Genomic DNA, 16,766 nt, shown 5'->3' with positions numbered 1-16,766 from the left:
CTGATGCCCACGTAGCACATCTGCCCAGAGGATATGGCTCCTGGACTGAGGGAGTGACCACCTGCACTGGCTTTAAAACACATGTTCCACGTGCTGACTCCCTGCTGATAGGCTCAACAAGAGGCCAAACAAATACCCTCAGTGCCTGGAATGCTTGGATCACTTTTTCCTTGATAGAAATGGTCCCTTAAAGTAAACATAAATGAAAACCAAGCATACAGAAGAGAATGTTTGCATTTAAATGTCAAAATTAGGCCTAACAAAAAAGGGGGGCTTGGCTTTCTGCAAAGCTAAATAATCTCTAGCTGATCCATCTACTGAAATTCTTTGCAAGCATCAAAAAAAGAAACCACCCCAAAAAATCAAAGAGATTTTGGTGGACTAGTCAATGTTTTACAGTGTTTCAAAAGGCCTTTGATTAAATCTCTAAGCCAGAGAGGACTCAAGCAGCTAAGTAATCACTAGGCAAAAAGAAAAGTACAATCATGGTTCAAAAACTGGAGATGGAAAACAAAGAGCAGAATTGAACTGCAAGTTTCTGCGATGGCGGAAGGTTAGCGCCAGTCAGCTTCGGGGCTCTGCAGCAAGTCTCATATTGCTGCTGTATTTACCACTGATCTAGAAAGAGGGCTGCATTGTGAGATGGCAACATTTGCAGCTGTCATAATTATTTCAGCTAAGCAAGACAAGGGGGGACTGTGATGATGAGGAAGTGCTAACAAAATAGAATGCACCATGTAATGGTGAATTAAATTCAACACTGAAAATACAAAACAACACACGTTAGGGAGGGATGTGAGTGCCACTTCTAAATCTGACAAGCTCCCATTAATTTATACTAAACTGGAAAGTAAACTGGGCATTTATGTAAATATCTATCTGCTATTTCTAATCCTCACAAAGCTGTAGTCAGAAAACGAGTTAGTAGAACACAGGAGGGATACGTAACATACTGGTTAACACCAATTATTAGAATTCTCTACAAAACCTCTGGCATAGTGTGCAGTCTATCCTCACTCAGAAAAAGTCATGTGAATGTGTTTGTTTAGGTGCATAGTTTGGAGAAAAGACTTTTATAAAAAACAATGCTTTGTTACACTTGGATTATTTATCCTTGAAAGATGGCAAAAGATGTGATAAAAGCAACCAGAGTAGCAAAGTAGTGAATAATGTCAAGAAGTAAGTGTGCTCTCCTGCCTTACTGTTCAAGAAACAGGAACCTCATGGTGGCAATCTCACATGGGTGACATGAAGCATTTTGGCACAAATGCTAGAAGTGAGACACAACTGAGGAAGCAGATATGGCAGAAGATTTATTGACAATCACAAAAGACTTAAGATGCATCTACGCTCAGGAACATAACAAATGTATCTTCCAATGTCTATTGTTAGCCAAATACTGTATTTTTAATAAAAATGTAAACATCTAAGCTTCACAGTTTACAACAACATCTAAATATTAGAAGGCAAACTTATATATAGTGGGAGATAGCCTACAGTCCCAGGGTAATTGACCTCAGGCATGGTCCAACTTGTGTTTCAACTTCCATCCTAGGCACTTCTACTCTTGTACAGTTTGCAGCTCCTCCTGATAGGGTATTTTTAGATAACTGTAATTTGTCCAGCCATAAATGCTATTAGACATCACCAGCAGTTGCATGTGACAGGATATTTTGGTAACTATAGGTGAGAAATGTTTAGCTTCATACAAGCCTTTGTGAGTGTCACACCTCCATTACCTCACACGCCATTTCACACAGATGAAGCATAATTAACCTCCTCTGTTTCCTGCTGCTGTGCCTGTACTCCAATATGCTGGCAGCTGGAAAAGGGTTTGTGAAGTGATCAACATTTTCAGGTTCATGGAATCACAAATTTTTTTGGGTTGGAAGAAATCATCCAGTCCAACTTTGTTGACAAGACAGGGTCACCTAGAGCAGGTGACACAGAAACACATCCAGGTGTGTTTGGAATGCCTCCAGAGAGGGAGACTCCACAGCTTGCCTAGGCAGTCCATTCAGTGCTCTGCCACTCTCGATGTAAACTTCTTCCTCATGTTCAGGTGAAACTTCTGTTTTAATTTATAGGCACTGCTCCTCGTCCTGTTGCTGGGCACACTGAAAAGAGTCCATGCTCTTGACACCCACCTTTGAGATATTTATATGCATTAATGAGATGCTCTCTCAGTCTTTTCTTCTCCAGAGTAAACAGGCCCGGCTCCCCCAGCTTCTCCTCATAAGAGAGATGGTCTAGACCCCTCATCATCCTTGTGGCCTCTGCTGAACCCTCTCCAGAACTCCTTGTTATTCTTGTACTGAGGAGCCCAGAACTGGACACAAGTTCTAGATTTGCCAGGGACATTCCTTCTTCTCCTTATGTTTTCCAAGGCAAGCTTGCCAATCTGTAAACCATTTCTCTTTCACTGCTGCCATGTGAATATATTAGTGCAGGCAACCACTGAATAACCAACAACATTAAGCACAAACAAAATCACCCTGCAACACACAAACCAAAGGAAAACAGGCCCCAAACAAAACCCCCTCAGAAACACTGCGCTGCTCCTTCTGTCTTCCTGAGCTGAGGCATTCCCAAGCTTTCCCATCTCTGCAAAATGCTCTCAGTGGCATTTCCCCAGAGCAGCTGCAGTGTTGGACACAAGGCAGCAGACCTCCTTGGTGGCACACACCAGCCTCTCTCCATTTTCCCTAGCTGCCATCCCCAAACATCCCCAATGGTGGCAGAGCCTGATGCCATGCCACCTTCTCCTTCTTCTCCAACTCATTGTCATGACCTGCACCTGAAGGCAGGGTAACTGAGGTTCTTGTTAACAGATCACTTGGAGTGGACTAGAGTGAAATGACACTGAGTGGCTGGTGTTTACATAGGTATGTGTATATGTATATGTGTGTGTGTGTATATATATGCGGGCATATGTGCATAGTTTATGTTCTTTTATAAGAATTGTCATTTGATCCAGCAGTGCTTGTGGGTCATGGCAGCTATTACAAGCCCAGGCCATCCCGGGAGGAAAAGGGTCAGCATTATGACTGCTTAATTTCATCATTTCATCAGGAAGGGACAATCCTCTTTGGACTCACTGCGGTTAGTCAATCCTTTTGAATTGGTCATTAACACATGAGGGTTAATGTGTGTCCCCGTTACCCCTCTGAGGGTCAGCTTGACTTTGTCCCAGAGAAAATCTTTCAGCAGGTCTGGGTTACACCAGAAAACTTTTCAACAGGTCTGATGTGCCCAGGTCAACACTGAGAAGAGAATTATCATTACAGTCTCATGACTGTAATGTCAGTGACAGGACTCGAGGAAAACAGCATGAAGCTCTGTTGGGGCAAGTTTAGGGTAGAGATCAGGAAAACATTCTTCACCCAGAGGGTAGCTGAGCACTGGAACAGGCTCCCCATGGAAGTGGTCACAGCACCAAGCCTGGCAGTGTTGAAGACGCATTTGGACAAAGCTCTCCAGCGGCATATTCTGATTCCATGATAATTCCATGACGAGGGGACAGTAACCATTTGGCTGGCCCTCGGCAGCAACACCCTTCAGTAAGCCACTGAGGGTGAGTGTCCCTTTCCCCACCACTCTCGGGGGATCGCGCAGACTTCCTCCTGGAGAAAAGCTCGCGACAGGTCTGGGTCACGTCAGAGAGCCCTATAGCAGCTCCGGACGGTACGGATCGCTCCAGCATCACCCCCAAGGGCCCCTGTCGGTAACGCCAGGCCACCCCACCTACCCTCACCCCTCACGTTCCTCCCTCTCCCGCCCCGCTCCCCTCCCTCCGCGCCTCGCGCCCGCCGAGGGGCGGAGGCCCCGCCCCGCCGCGAGCGCGGGGAGGAGGCGGGGCGGGGCCGCGGGCTCAGCTGACGCGGGGGCGCGCGGCAGCGGGGGCGCGCCGAGGGCCGGACGGAGCGTGTGCGCGCCGGGCGCGCCCCCGACCGGAGGAGGGGCCGGGGGCCGAGCCAGCCTCGCCGCCGCGGCGCCCGCTCCCCGCCCGCCTCCCGCTTCCGCCCGGCGCCGCCGCCGCCGCTCTGCCCGCCTCGCCCCCGGCCCCGCCGCGCCCCGCGACGCCCCTCGCTCCCATCGGGCACCTCCACCGGCCGCCGTCATCGCCAACCCTCCCCCACCCCGCCCCCTGTCTTCTACCGAGACGCTCCGGTTGTGGGGGTGACCCGCGCTCCGCACGGACCCGGGCCTGCCCGTCGCTCCGCCCCCGGGCCCGTCCGGTGACAGTCGCGACCGCCGCGGGAGGTGGCGGCGGAGGAGCAGGAGGAGGCCGGAGCCGGGATGTCCGGGCAACAGCAGCAGCAACAACAGCCGCCGTCGCCACAGCTTTCTTTGGCGGCCGCCGTTCCCCCGCCGGCGCCGGGGATCCCCTCCGCCGCCGCAAGCCCCGGCCCCGCTCCGGCCGCCGCGCTCCTGCTCCACCCGCCACCGCCGCCTCCGGCCACCGCGGCGCCGCCGCCACCCGCCGCCGCCACGGCCGGCAGCAGCGGGCCCGCGGCCGCGGGGGGCGGCGGTGCCGGCGCCGCGCTGGGCCTGCCGGCGGGGAGCGGCACCAGCGCCCCGGCGCCCTTCCCGCACGGAGACCCGGCCCTGAACGAGCAGGAGAAGGAGCTGAAGCGGCGGCTGAAGAGGCTCTACCCGGCCGTGGACGAGCAGGAGACGCCGCTGCCCCGCTCCTGGAGCCCGAAGGACAAATTCAGTTACATCGGCCTCTCGCAGAACAACCTGCGGGTGCACTACAAAGGTGAGGAGGGGCGGCCCGGGCCGCCGCGACACCCCCGGTCCCCCCCAGGGGCCGGGGGCAGCCCGACCCCTCCGTCGGGCAGTGGGCACAGGAGTAACAATAACAGGAAATAACACACGCTCCTCTCCCCCCTTCTTCCCTGTTTTCCGATCCCCTAAATTTCCCCCCGCAGCGGGGAGATAAGGGGTTTGTTTTCCCTTATTTCAGGTTTATTTTTCTCTCCTTTCCCCTCCCCCTCCCCGTTTCTGTCGCCGTGCGGGGAAAGGGAGGGGGACACAAGGGGCCGCCCCCGCCTCCTTATGCTTCTGGAGTGGGCATTATGTAAACTCCGAGACTTCCTCCGTGGATTCAGGTATCGCCGGAACGTTTGGGTCGGAGGCAGGAGAATAAAGGACGCTCGGCATGACGTGTCCTGTTTATGGTAATGAGCGAGAAAAAGAAGTGGCTGGTTTTTTTTTTTCCCCCTCTCGAGAAGAGCAAGGGTTAAATGGAGTTAAGAGCAGCAAGCGTTAAGCTATTGAACACGGAAATGACGGGAGGGGAAAGCACTGAGAAAAACACGGTTTATTTTTAAGCTGTGAAAAAAATGACTTTAAAGTCACTGGTAATAGTCTTGCCTAACTATTGCACAGAGTGATTTGAGGGAAGGAACGACAGTAGGACTTAACATTAATAAAGGTGACTAAAACTTTCCTCCTAGACGTTTCACAGTTAAAGTTACAGATTTTCAAATAAAAGGTCAAAAACAGTATGCTTTTGTATTAAAAAATAACATCAGCGAGAGGTATTAGAAGAAAAACTTGTGTTGATTGTTATGAAATGTCATAAAACCTGGAAACATAAGCCTACACTCTGACCTGAAAAAATACAGACGCATCTGGTGTTCTAGGCCCAAAGTCCTAAAGTAGAAGTGTTGTGGATTCAAAGCCACTTCTGAGTTGGCTGTGAAGAACTGGATCCTTTATCAGCCTGTAGTCAAATGAACGTAGTGGGAGGGGAAAAAAACAACCGTGCAGTTACCCTTTCTCAGAGTTTGCAGTGGAGAAATTCAAGGGAAATTTCGATAAACATGTTACTGTTTAATCGGAGGAGGAAAACGGCAACACAAACACATGGCAGGATTTGGCTGCCATGAAAGGATTAAATGTACTCTGGGAGACTTTTTTTTTTTGTTTTAAATAGAGAGGTTTTAATATTACACACACACACAAAATACTCTGTTAAAAATGCTAAGTTTAATGCACCGTACAAAGATAATAAAGGAGCCTGATGACTACAGAGCAGGTTTCTGGGAGGCACCGAGTGATTTAAGGATGTGTAATTTAATACTCAACTCTGAATTTCCTGGCTTTTGTTCAGTGTTTTATGACCTTGTATTTTTAGAAACATTTTGTATTTTCTGGTGCTTAGTGGCAGTGAGTTGTTTGGTTTTGGTGTTTTTTTCTTCTAAGATGATCATAGCTTAGTGGTTATCAACTCCTTCTGCTGGTTTGTTTTGCTTTGGCCAACTTCTTTTTCTCATAAGCTAGAATTTAGAGGTCGAACCTCTGATCTCTCAGTTTTATTGCAGAAGTATATTTTCAGGCTTTCCTTGTGGTATCCCTGTTTTTCCTCACATACCTCCTTTCCACGGTGTTACGGAAAATCATTACTTCAAAGACATTACAGAAGTCATGAAGCACAGTCAGTAGGTTAAAACAATGAAATACCTTTACTCTAGCTCTTAAATAATGGCAAGTGCTGAAGGTTGAAGAGTTCCTAGGTTAGCCCAAAGGACTTTGAAAAGCAGAGGTGCCAATATAACACGTCTGTGCTTTTCTTTTTCCTAAGTGCAGAGGGGAGTAAATGGCTTCTTAAGTGGCCCATCTTTTCTTCTGGGTAATTTAATGAAGGCGGCTGTTAGGGCAACTCCATGTTTATGTTACCAGCCTGGCACCTGGAGCTGCTAACTGGGCTAAGCAGTGAATGGCATCAGAGTATTTCTACCTGAGAACCAGGAGGCAAACATGCTGAACATCTCCTGCCTTTTCTCCCTCCTGGATCCTTCAGCCCTAAGAATACAATAAAAGGGGAGAAAATGAGGAGGTTCAATGAAGAGAGTAAGGCAAGGTGGCATGTAGGAATGTGCTTGGCACTGTGAAATAGTGTTTTACATACCAGATCTCAAGAGAAAGCACTCACAGTATCTTCTTTTGTAATATTGGCACTTTCAGTGCTTCTGAAATTACCTAAGTAGTAGTGGAAGAACATTGGATGTTTTTGTTGAGAGGAAATATGAATTATATGTTGAGCAGAGATAAAGAACTGTTGTATTCTTGACCAAAATACTCAAGGAAAAAGATAGATCTGTCCAAAGAAGCCAGTAACCTAAAGCAATTCTTACTATTTTCTATTACTGTAGTATAAATTTTCTCTTGTGCCTCTGTAGATTTCTGGCTGTAGAACTGTGTTTCTGGAGTAATTTCCTTCTGGAGTAATTTCCTTCTGATAGGAGGCAGAAAGTGTTAACAGCAGTGCTTTGCCTTCACCTTGGATGTGTTGGGGCTACTGAAAAAATGTACGAGAGAAACAATCAGCGCAAAAGCTTTAAAAGTTATTTTTCATATAGATACCTTCATAATTTTAATGTGCTGATGTATTGTGAACAGTGATATTTTTGTTTCACTGGTTTGTGAGATGGATGACGGTCCTCTCGATGCAATTTCTGAAGATTCCTTTTATTTTTCTGCTTATCAGTGGATAAGTTGTATGGAAGCATGAAGTGCAGTGAATGTCTCTACCCATTGCAGCTAGCTGGGATGTTTTGTGTACTGCATTTCTGGACCTGAAGATTTTTGCAAGCATCCTACAGAGTGCTTAAGAAATGGAAACTGCCACAAAACCAGGCATTGATCTAATGGTGGAGGTTTAAAAAAAAGGAGTATAGTCTAGCATCAGAATAAAAGCTCTTCAAATTTTGTTAAGGCCAACAAAACCCAAGAGTCAGTGCTTTTTTGTGCTATCTCTCAGAATCGTAGTGTTACTTGGAAAGGAAGCTTAAATGGGGCAGTGTTTTTGTTTAGCAGGTTAGGTAGCTTTGTTAAAATCTTGATACGAAATACACAGACAATGTCATCAGTGATACTGTAAATATATGAAATACATAGTCTTATAGACTATATCTAGAATATTTTTGTTTTTCCTATGGACAGACATACATTTTTGTGTTGCTACCAGTTAGCTGTGCAAGCTGATAGAAAGCTAACACTGTCTTACTACCTGTTGTTTGTGGTGTTTCTTTGTAAGGGAGACAATGAAAAACTGTATCAGGAAAAAATGGATGTCATTTCACTTAATTATAATTTTTACAGCTCTGAGCTGTAGGTAAGTGGTAAAGAAAGCATAAGTGCATGCTGCACATAAAGCATGCACAAAATTACATAGCTAGTAAGGCAAGACATCTTTAAAAATATTCCTATGTATTTCTAAAAGATTCAGAAATAAGACATGGGTCCTGTTGAAAACCAGGGAATTCATAAATGGTGTATGTGGTATGAAAGATCCACTAGACAGGCAAATTAGGTTTCCAGCAGGTAGTGATCTGTACTATGTAGTGTAAGGAGATAAAAACAGACTCAGATTTGTAACCATGGAAGAAACTATATACAGAATTGTAAACAGACAAAATAATTGGTGCAGAAATAATGGAAACTCCTATAGAAACTTCACTTAAATTAGTCTTGCGACAATTGTCCAAAAAAGCTGAAGAAAGTTATGCAATTTTGACTAAGCTGCCGTTGCATGAACTTTTTCTAATGTATCACAGGCCAGGGGATCCTAGCCAGACATTTATTTACAGTGCAGTTGCCTTTGAACTGCCTGTAGTGCAAAACAAAAATATATTATTTTTCAGTGCAAACTATGCATTCCATTTCCTGTTGGAGAACGAAGAGGATTCTATACTAATAGTTCTGTGTTGTCACTCAGCGTTGCAAGGATGGTGTCACTTTTTCTGGCAGAGAACACTCAGGGTACATTCAGTACAGTTTGCCTGTTTTGGACAGCCTTGTAGCTCTGAGATGTCTTGCTTTTTTTTAAACTGGGGAAGAAGTTAAAGTAAAATTAGTAATTTGTGTCTTTTGATTTGGTTTTTTTCTTAGAATTATAGAATCATTTAGTTTGCAAAAGAGCTCTAGGAACACCGAGTCCAACCACAAACTCAGTACTGCTGAGTCCTCGACTAAACCGTGTCCCCAAGTGCCACATCTACAGGTTTTGTAAATACCTCCAGGGGTGGTGACTCAATCACTTCCCTGGGCAGCCTGTTCCAGTCTTGTCTCAGTGAAACTTGCCTAATGAATACAACAGAAGATTAGGCTTTGATTATTTTATTTTTGGCAGTGTGAGCAAGTCATTGAACCACCTGTTGGAAATAACTGCAGTTCAGCTTATGTAAACTTCGTTTGAGGATTTAAACTGGATAAACATGCTTACTTTTGTCTAGGTAGGTGCTCCTATAGATTTCTTCTGGACTATTTGGTGTGTATGCGTTATAAACTTAGATTTAGGTTCAAAGATTATCTTTTTTGAAAGCAGAGATGGTTTCTCCGAACATGTTTATATCCGAGTTAGCTTTTGATAGAATTAAAATTTAGATTAATTTCACTGTAATTTTGCTTAAGTAGTAGCGATACTACTTACTAAAAATCATTAGTGTGAGTGCTTAAAAAGTTATATAAAGCATGGTCAACTCATGCTTGTCAAACACTTCTAATGAAAGCCCAAGTAAAAGTAGTACTAGTAATTGAACTCACCTATGATCTGGTTTACAGTGTAAAGTTCAAGATTTGTAGACCTGTTTTCCCTTCTCTGCTCTCAGTGCATCTGTTTGCAGAGTTCTCTTTTTAATGATGAAAATCCCTAGTGTTAAATACTACATACTTCAAAAGAGTTCTTTTAAATACTCAACCTATAGCTTGTGACTGTTGGAGGAGTGTGTTTTGAGGAAACATTGGGCAGTGTTTGTGTGATCTACTTCAGGTGTTTGGAACCTCCGATTCAGAAGTTCAGAGTTGGGTGTCAGAGTTCTTTTTTATTCACAAGCAAGGAAGTGAGGATTCAGGTTACCAAAGAATGTGGCAGCAGTAGAAGACATCAAGTTAATGGGCCACTCAGCTCAGGAGTCCCATTGGTGACAGTGGTCGCAAGTGCCTGAGAAAAAAATCTAAAAATGGTGTATGTCTGTTTCCCCTCTCAGCTTCCAGCCATTTTAAGCTGCAGGACACTGTGGACTCAAGGCAGTGTCTCAGTTAACTGCAGTTCTAGAAGCTGTGTTCTCTTTAACATCTGTAGTATCCTCTGCTAAGGAATTTTGCAGTTCAGCTAACTGTTCAGTTAAGAGCCTCTTTATTGTTTTAAAGCAGGCTGATAAACTAGGATCTCATGACCACATGTAATTCAGTGGTACTGAAAGACTTAACTGCCATGTTTAGATGGTGTGGAGATACTTGGAATATTGGAAAGTAGTTAACTGGATGATGTTTAGCTTTCTAGACATATTAATTTTATGTAAGTACAAATAAAAGCAGTATGCTCAAGCAGTAAAATGGGATTCATAGGAGATTATGTTAGAAGGACAGCAGTTCTAAATTTAGGGTGTCTTCTGTTTTAATGGGATGAAAGTAGTTTTGGGCACTGACTTCCCCAAGCGTGTTGCTTCACCACATGAAGTGTTTGGCAATACTGGTAAGGTATCCTGTTACTTCTGCCCCTCTGTTGACCTCTTATTTGCAGTGTGACAGCTGTGTGTGGCTGTGTTGTGAACTGGATCAGGGAACTGATCTGCTGCTTTAAAAAATCTGGTAGGTTTCTTAAACCTCGATCAGCTAATCAATCTGGTTCCTAGTATGGCCTTGCAAATAAATGCCTGGATTGGGGAGGAGGTGGGAGAAGGGGAGTTTCAGGAGGAGGTGTTAAGAATACCTTAAATAGGTATTGTTGCCAAACACTTAGATTGTGATTTCACAAAGCTAAGTCTGCTGGGTAATAGATTTACATTTTCAATAATATTTGGCTGGTTCCTACTGCTTTAGTCTTTTCTATGTGGAAGACTTTCCCAAATAAGGAGAATGACTCAGACTGAAACTACACAGATTGTCAAGTGCATAGAGTAACCAAGGGAACTTCTTTGCAGTCTATTTTAAAGTAAAAACCTAAAGAGATTTTAGAAGAAAGTATTTTTCCTTCTTCCAGTGCATTGTTTATTCGGACTTCTTTGAACTTAAGGGATATCTTAGGAATTCAGTGTTCTGCCCTTTTAGCTAAAGGATTTCAATGTACTTAGACATGATAATCTGTAATAGCTAAATAGTGATCCACCAGCACTTGAAAACCAAGCAAACTCATGGAAGCTCTAAGATTATGTACTTGGTTGTTACACTGGTTGTCACAGCCCGAGGAAATAAGTAGTGAACAATAAACCATATTGTGTATGTATATGAGGCGTAAATTACTGTTTTTCCCTCATGTGATACATCACATCAGCATGCATAAATCAACATGCAGGACATAGGCAACAAACTTAACATTGTCAAACGTGTGAGGTGATCGAAGGATTTCTGCACAAAAGTTTAGTAGTACTAACAAAACACTGAAGTAAGGAATGGGTTTGCACTCAGAAAAGTAAGGTGGTTGGCCTCTTGTGTTTAGGTAGTAGCACACTGGGGTGAGTCATCAACATCAGAGAAAACATGGTAGGTTAAACCTAATGTCAGTGGGTGAAGAATTTGTGCTGTCCAAAAAGGTGTTGGTTGCTGGTGTTGCCTCAGTGAGAGCTCTCCCTGGCTGAGCACGTGCCATTGGTTAGGAGCTGGTGGGTGCTGGCTCTGCAGGCTGATAAGCACTGACAGTTCTATGAACATTTGCACAAGAGAGCACTGTGCTCAGAGGTTCTGTACAGGTCAATCCCTGACCCTCTGCCCTTAGAGGTTTTGTACTGTGGGCCAGGTGGGCCTTATCTTTCTGCCTGCCTAGGCTTTCATTGTCCTACAGTTTCTTCTTTGCTGTGTGACCTGACTTGCTGCACCTGAGACATGATTAATCTGAGCCTGAGCAGTAATGCGAGTGTGAATGCCCCTGAAAGAAGTGTGTTTGGTTGTGGGATTTTTGCATATGCAGATCAATTGCTGTGCAGGTGCAGTAGGCCTCCCTGTCTGGACTGGAAATGACAGCTGGAGTGCTGCAGCACAAGTGATTTGTACAGCACACTCAAAACAGGCAGCTCCTTTCATCATGCTACAGATCCACTTCAAGAGTAGGCATGGGATCTGCGTGAGTTATTCTTATGGCAGTGACAGTCTGTTCTTGGTTTCCACCTTACTGAGTTGCCTTGCTTCTTGCCGTGATCCAATATACTTTCCATCTTGTTTGTTAAATTTTTTAAAATTATGTCCAGTGGCCCCATGCATGACTGTCACACAAAAGTTGAGGAGTTTGGGTGTACTTGGGAGACACTGTGCTTGCTTGAGCAGGTTGTTGCTAAAACAAGTCATCTGGTCAAAAGCCTGCTTGCAGGTTGCTTTTGGAAAGGACTGTGAGGAGGAAGGATGACACCTTCAGAGGGTTGGTGTTAGTAGAATGCAAGTGGCTCTTGGGTTTGGGTTGAAAATCCTGGCAGTAGACAAGAGCTGAAATTGGGCATTATTGTGGCAGAGCTAATGTAGAGTGAGCCTAATAAGAAAAAGGAGTAGGAGCTGCATGAGCTCAGTTGCAGGCTGTAAGGCTTAATGCTGTCCTGGAACAACATAGGAATGTGGAAATTGATTGTGAGTAGCATGTTCTGTATAATGACTGATGTTTATTCTGGAGGATGTTAGAATTGAAGTGTCTTCATTAACTTGTAGATTCAGAGTACTAAGCATTAGATGAAGCTCTCTTATGTTGTGTTTCAGTTTATAAAAATGAGTAAGCCCTGTGCATTTGAGAAATCATACAGTTCTTTCAAACACAAGTGGCCTTTTGTCAATCATGTTACGTAGAATGGTGAAACTTTTTCCTGGCTTCCCTTTAAATAATTGTGGGACCTATTTGGATTACTATATCCAGGACTTCTTTTAGCATCCTTGGATGCAATACAGGTGCTTACAGTATTTGAAACAAAATACTCCAGCATAAAAATCAGGTTGACAAGAATATTGTATGTTGTTTGCTCATTGCATAAGCCTTTTGTTTTGAGTAGTTGGCATGCATAGCTTTGAGTCACCTTCTGCAATTAACTAAAGCACATTTTTTGTGTGTTCATTTGTGCATTCAAATGCTCTTGTTTTTCAGGTCATGGAAAAACTCCAAAAGACGCTGCTTCTGTTCGAGCTACACATCCTATACCTGCAGCCTGTGGCATATATTATTTCGAAGTTAAAATTGTCAGTAAGGGAAGAGATGGGTAAGCAGAGTGCATTATTAATTAATTGTTTCTTGAAATACTGTCTTATATCATCTTTCAGTCAACAGATGTTTTCAGTATCAAAACTTATTTTCCTATTTTACCACTTTATACAGCTTGATTCCTTATTGTTGAGAATTTGCACTCTTATATTTGATTCTTTTAAGAGAGCTGATTGTGGTATTTTTTTGTCCACAAATCAGTTTACAATAAATACCAAAACATCATCTCATTTTTTCTTGACAAAAAAAGTTAGGGTTTGAATGACCAGACTGATCCTGCTGTTACCTTTAAAGGTGTTGGGTTTTGGCTATATGGATTTACAGACTTTGATGTAATTTTTAGGGTGTGTAGCAGACAACTTATTTCCTCAGTGTCATCTTTTCATGGATGTCATATCAATTTTGAAACAGAAAGTTATTCTTAAGGCTACTTGTTGATGAACAGTAATAAGAATAAAGGGGAATATTCTGAATAAGTGCCTGGGAATTTGTCACCCTATGGAAAGAGCAAGAATTGATGAGTAAGAAGCTGCTGCTTCCCATAATCCATCTGAATTATGAATCTGTTGAAGCACAAATAATACATGCTTTTAAGTCTGCCGAGGCAGATAGAATCTCACCTGGGAAAGTCTTGAAGTGCTAATGAAATCTTTGCTGAAGCACTTTAGTTCCTTTTCATCTTACACTGCTTTTGGTAGAGGATGGGTGTTAATTGTGATACACTGTAGGGCTGCTTTCTAATGTGCTGTAGTACATTCTCTGGTTCTGCTGCAAGGTTCAGGACTGGCTGTCCCTGTTCTAGGTACTGTACAAGCATATTGCAGGTGCTTATGCCCTGGTGTGAAAGTAAATCTTGAGAGAAGAACCATGGATGAAATTCAGTGCCTTTGTCTTTTCTTTGTCTTGCTGCAGTTTGTTTCTTTCATTTTCCCAGAGTCCTGTAAGCCCTCTGTAAGTCAGAAACAGTATCCAAACTTGTTTTCCTTATAGTATTGCATAGTGATATTTTGAAAGAATAGCCTCTCAGTAGTGCTGCAGCTTTGTAGGGGCATTTATGAGTTTGCTGTTATTTCTGTCTCAAAAGTTATCCCTGGGAGTGTTCTTTGCTGTGAAAAACTTACATCCATAGTTACTTTTGTTACACTGTGCAGACCTAATTATTTTAAATTGACATGGTAGAAATTGGCTTTTCAAGTAACGTTCTGCTACCGATTTTAGGAACACCTTTCGTTTTGGGGGGGTGTGGGGTGTGAGTTTCTTGGTTTTTCGGTTTTTGGGGTATTTTTAATTTTAGGAACATTTTTAAAAAAATTATCCCGCTGCTTGCTGTGGGTTAAGGAGAGGTTCTTATTGTGACTTGCTAGTAGTGTGTCTCTTCTTGAAATAGTTTTCTGCCTACTTAGTTTGGAAGGTAGCTTTTTTGAAGTGATGGATTTCAAAAAGTGTCCACATATGTGGGTGTGTCATTTTACATAGCTCCTCTGACACTTCACTGGTGATCCTTTGTGTTGGATTTTAGTAACTTCAGATTCAGTTAAGGCAACCCTGCAAAAGTGGGAAGACATCACTGAGTAAAGTTTTTCAAAGTTTTGTATTTAAGTGGTCACTTGTGAGATGTACATAGCTATGAATTGCGAAGTTACCTGCTGAGATTGCATAAAAAATGGAGGGGTACTTTTTTCAGTTATTACTGTCTCATCCTTGGTTCAGCCTTGCAAACTTCATTTAGTGTCACTTTATGAAACATTAGCTGCATAATGAGCTGAGATGTGAATTTTTTTCATTGTGTAAGGTAGAAATAGTAGCTGGGAAATACTGTACACACAGGTAAAGCCAAATGCAGCCTGGCTGATAAAGACCAGGAATCAACATGTGGCACCTCACTGGATGTTAAATGTGTGTCTCTAGACCCTGTTCTCAGGTCCAGGAGGTCTTTGGTGAGATGCAGGATGAATCTCTTACAGTTCAGTTACCTTGCATTCAAACTAATAAATTTTGCCATAATAAGTAAACTGGGGAATTTAATGCAAAGAGATGGGACTACAGAAAACAGTTTCTGTCAGTTTGGATTTATTAGCTCTTTTTCACTGCCTGCTGTGTTTCACCTGGCTTGCTCCAGGTACATTTTTGCCTTTTTTCTTTTTGTTATCTGGTAATGGGAACAGAGTTCAGGAGGACCATATCTGTAGAAGACCAGCATGTAACTAATTGGGTCAATTAGCTAAAATGCCTTACTTGCAAAATCAAGTGTTCTCAAGGTGTTAGCCTAGCTGTGGCAGCAGCAGAGCTGTATTTTACAATACTGTTTAAAGAAAATCCTAGACTACCTGAGACAACTGAGATATCTCTCTGTAAGCTGAAGTACAGCTTCCAGCTTGCATAAATGTCAGTGGATAATTTTGTGCTGTTTGTTTGGAGTTCCCTTTGGTCGTAGTCTTTACTACTTCTATTTAATTTTTTTAATAAATTCAGTTGAAAGTATTTAGTCCATGTACTGTATTATAGGAGTATATCTAAGATCCTTCTTGCTTGTGTGCTCTACTTAGCATGACTTGCGTGAAATAATCAAAAACCCTTTACTAAAAACCTGCTATAGGAGATCCATTTTTCATACTACTGTAGTACTTGAAAGTGCTGCCTCTTGAATCTGATCTCGCATATCTGAAAGTAGCAGGGCAAAAATTATTCTTCTTTGAAGAAGCACAGGTCTTTTTTGTACAGGGTGTGGATGTAGCATGGCTTCTTGTGGCTGTGTTTGAGCACAGAGTTGGTTTTGTCACTCTTAATAACCTAGGTCATTAAATTCTTCATGTATCTAGGTGAGTAACTGGCTTGAGTAGAAATTTGAAGGTGTGTAATATGTTAATTTTGCAGAAGTTCATGACCAACTTTGAGAACATTATGAACACACTGAAGAAAGTGTGAAAAAACCAGCTTTACTAGGAAGGAAGAACTGGATATGGGAATTGGTGTTGCAGAGCAGATGAGCAGCAAAGTTGCTTTTTGGTACCTCCATGTGGTGTGATAGGGTCAGTAACTGATGGTACTGGATGAGAAAAAGGGAAGTGAGAATTAAGTTCAGTAAAAGTAGTAAGGTTGAAATATCATTCAAACAAAATCTGTCTTGGTATTTGTAGAGTGTTTGACCCAAGGAGTCCTGATGTGCTGCTACAGTACAGATATGTGAAATAATTACCCTAGATATTTTTAAATTCTTGCTGAAAGTTCTAACCAACTGTCATATTGCTTTGTAAATATTTCCTGTTGTTCTTTCTTTTTTCAGTTTTCTTTCTTAGTTTGATGTTGTCTTTTGTAGCCTAAGGGCTTCTGTTTATATATATTGTCTCCTTTTATACTCTCTTTGGCTTTGCTTTGTTTGGCTCATGTGGAACATTGTGGATGGTTATGTGAGTAACAGTAGAAGGGTAATGGGTGTATGGGGAACAGTACCAAGGTGATGATTAGAAAGCATGGCAGGAAGGGGACTATTAACTAACAGTAAGTTATGTCTGCATCTCTGTTGAAATGTCCAGTTAACTTAAAAATAAATAAAAAATTTTGGCCAGGAGAAGAAGCAGTCCCT

At 42.9% G+C, this 16,766-nt stretch overlaps 1 protein-coding gene across 1 annotated transcript in view; it reads left to right on the top strand.

Moving 5' to 3' along the window:
* The first annotated feature begins 3,994 nt into the window (after positions 1-3,994).
* RANBP9 (RAN binding protein 9) overlaps positions 3,995-16,766 on the top strand; it is a 38,770-nt gene continuing 25,998 nt past the window's right edge. Inside the window, exons 1-2 of the mRNA XM_064705201.1 lie at positions 3,995-4,762; positions 13,070-13,181. Coding sequence (XP_064561271.1) covers positions 4,300-4,762; positions 13,070-13,181 — 575 coding nt within the window. The 5' untranslated portion in view covers positions 3,995-4,299. The remainder of the gene's footprint in view (positions 4,763-13,069; positions 13,182-16,766) is intronic.

Source organism: Zonotrichia leucophrys, chromosome 2 (assembly GCF_028769735.1).
Source record: "Zonotrichia leucophrys gambelii isolate GWCS_2022_RI chromosome 2, RI_Zleu_2.0, whole genome shotgun sequence".
Lineage (NCBI taxonomy): Eukaryota > Metazoa > Chordata > Aves > Passeriformes > Passerellidae > Zonotrichia > Zonotrichia leucophrys.
The sequence above is the reverse complement of the archived record's forward strand: the minus strand, read 5'-3'. Positions and strand labels throughout refer to the sequence as shown.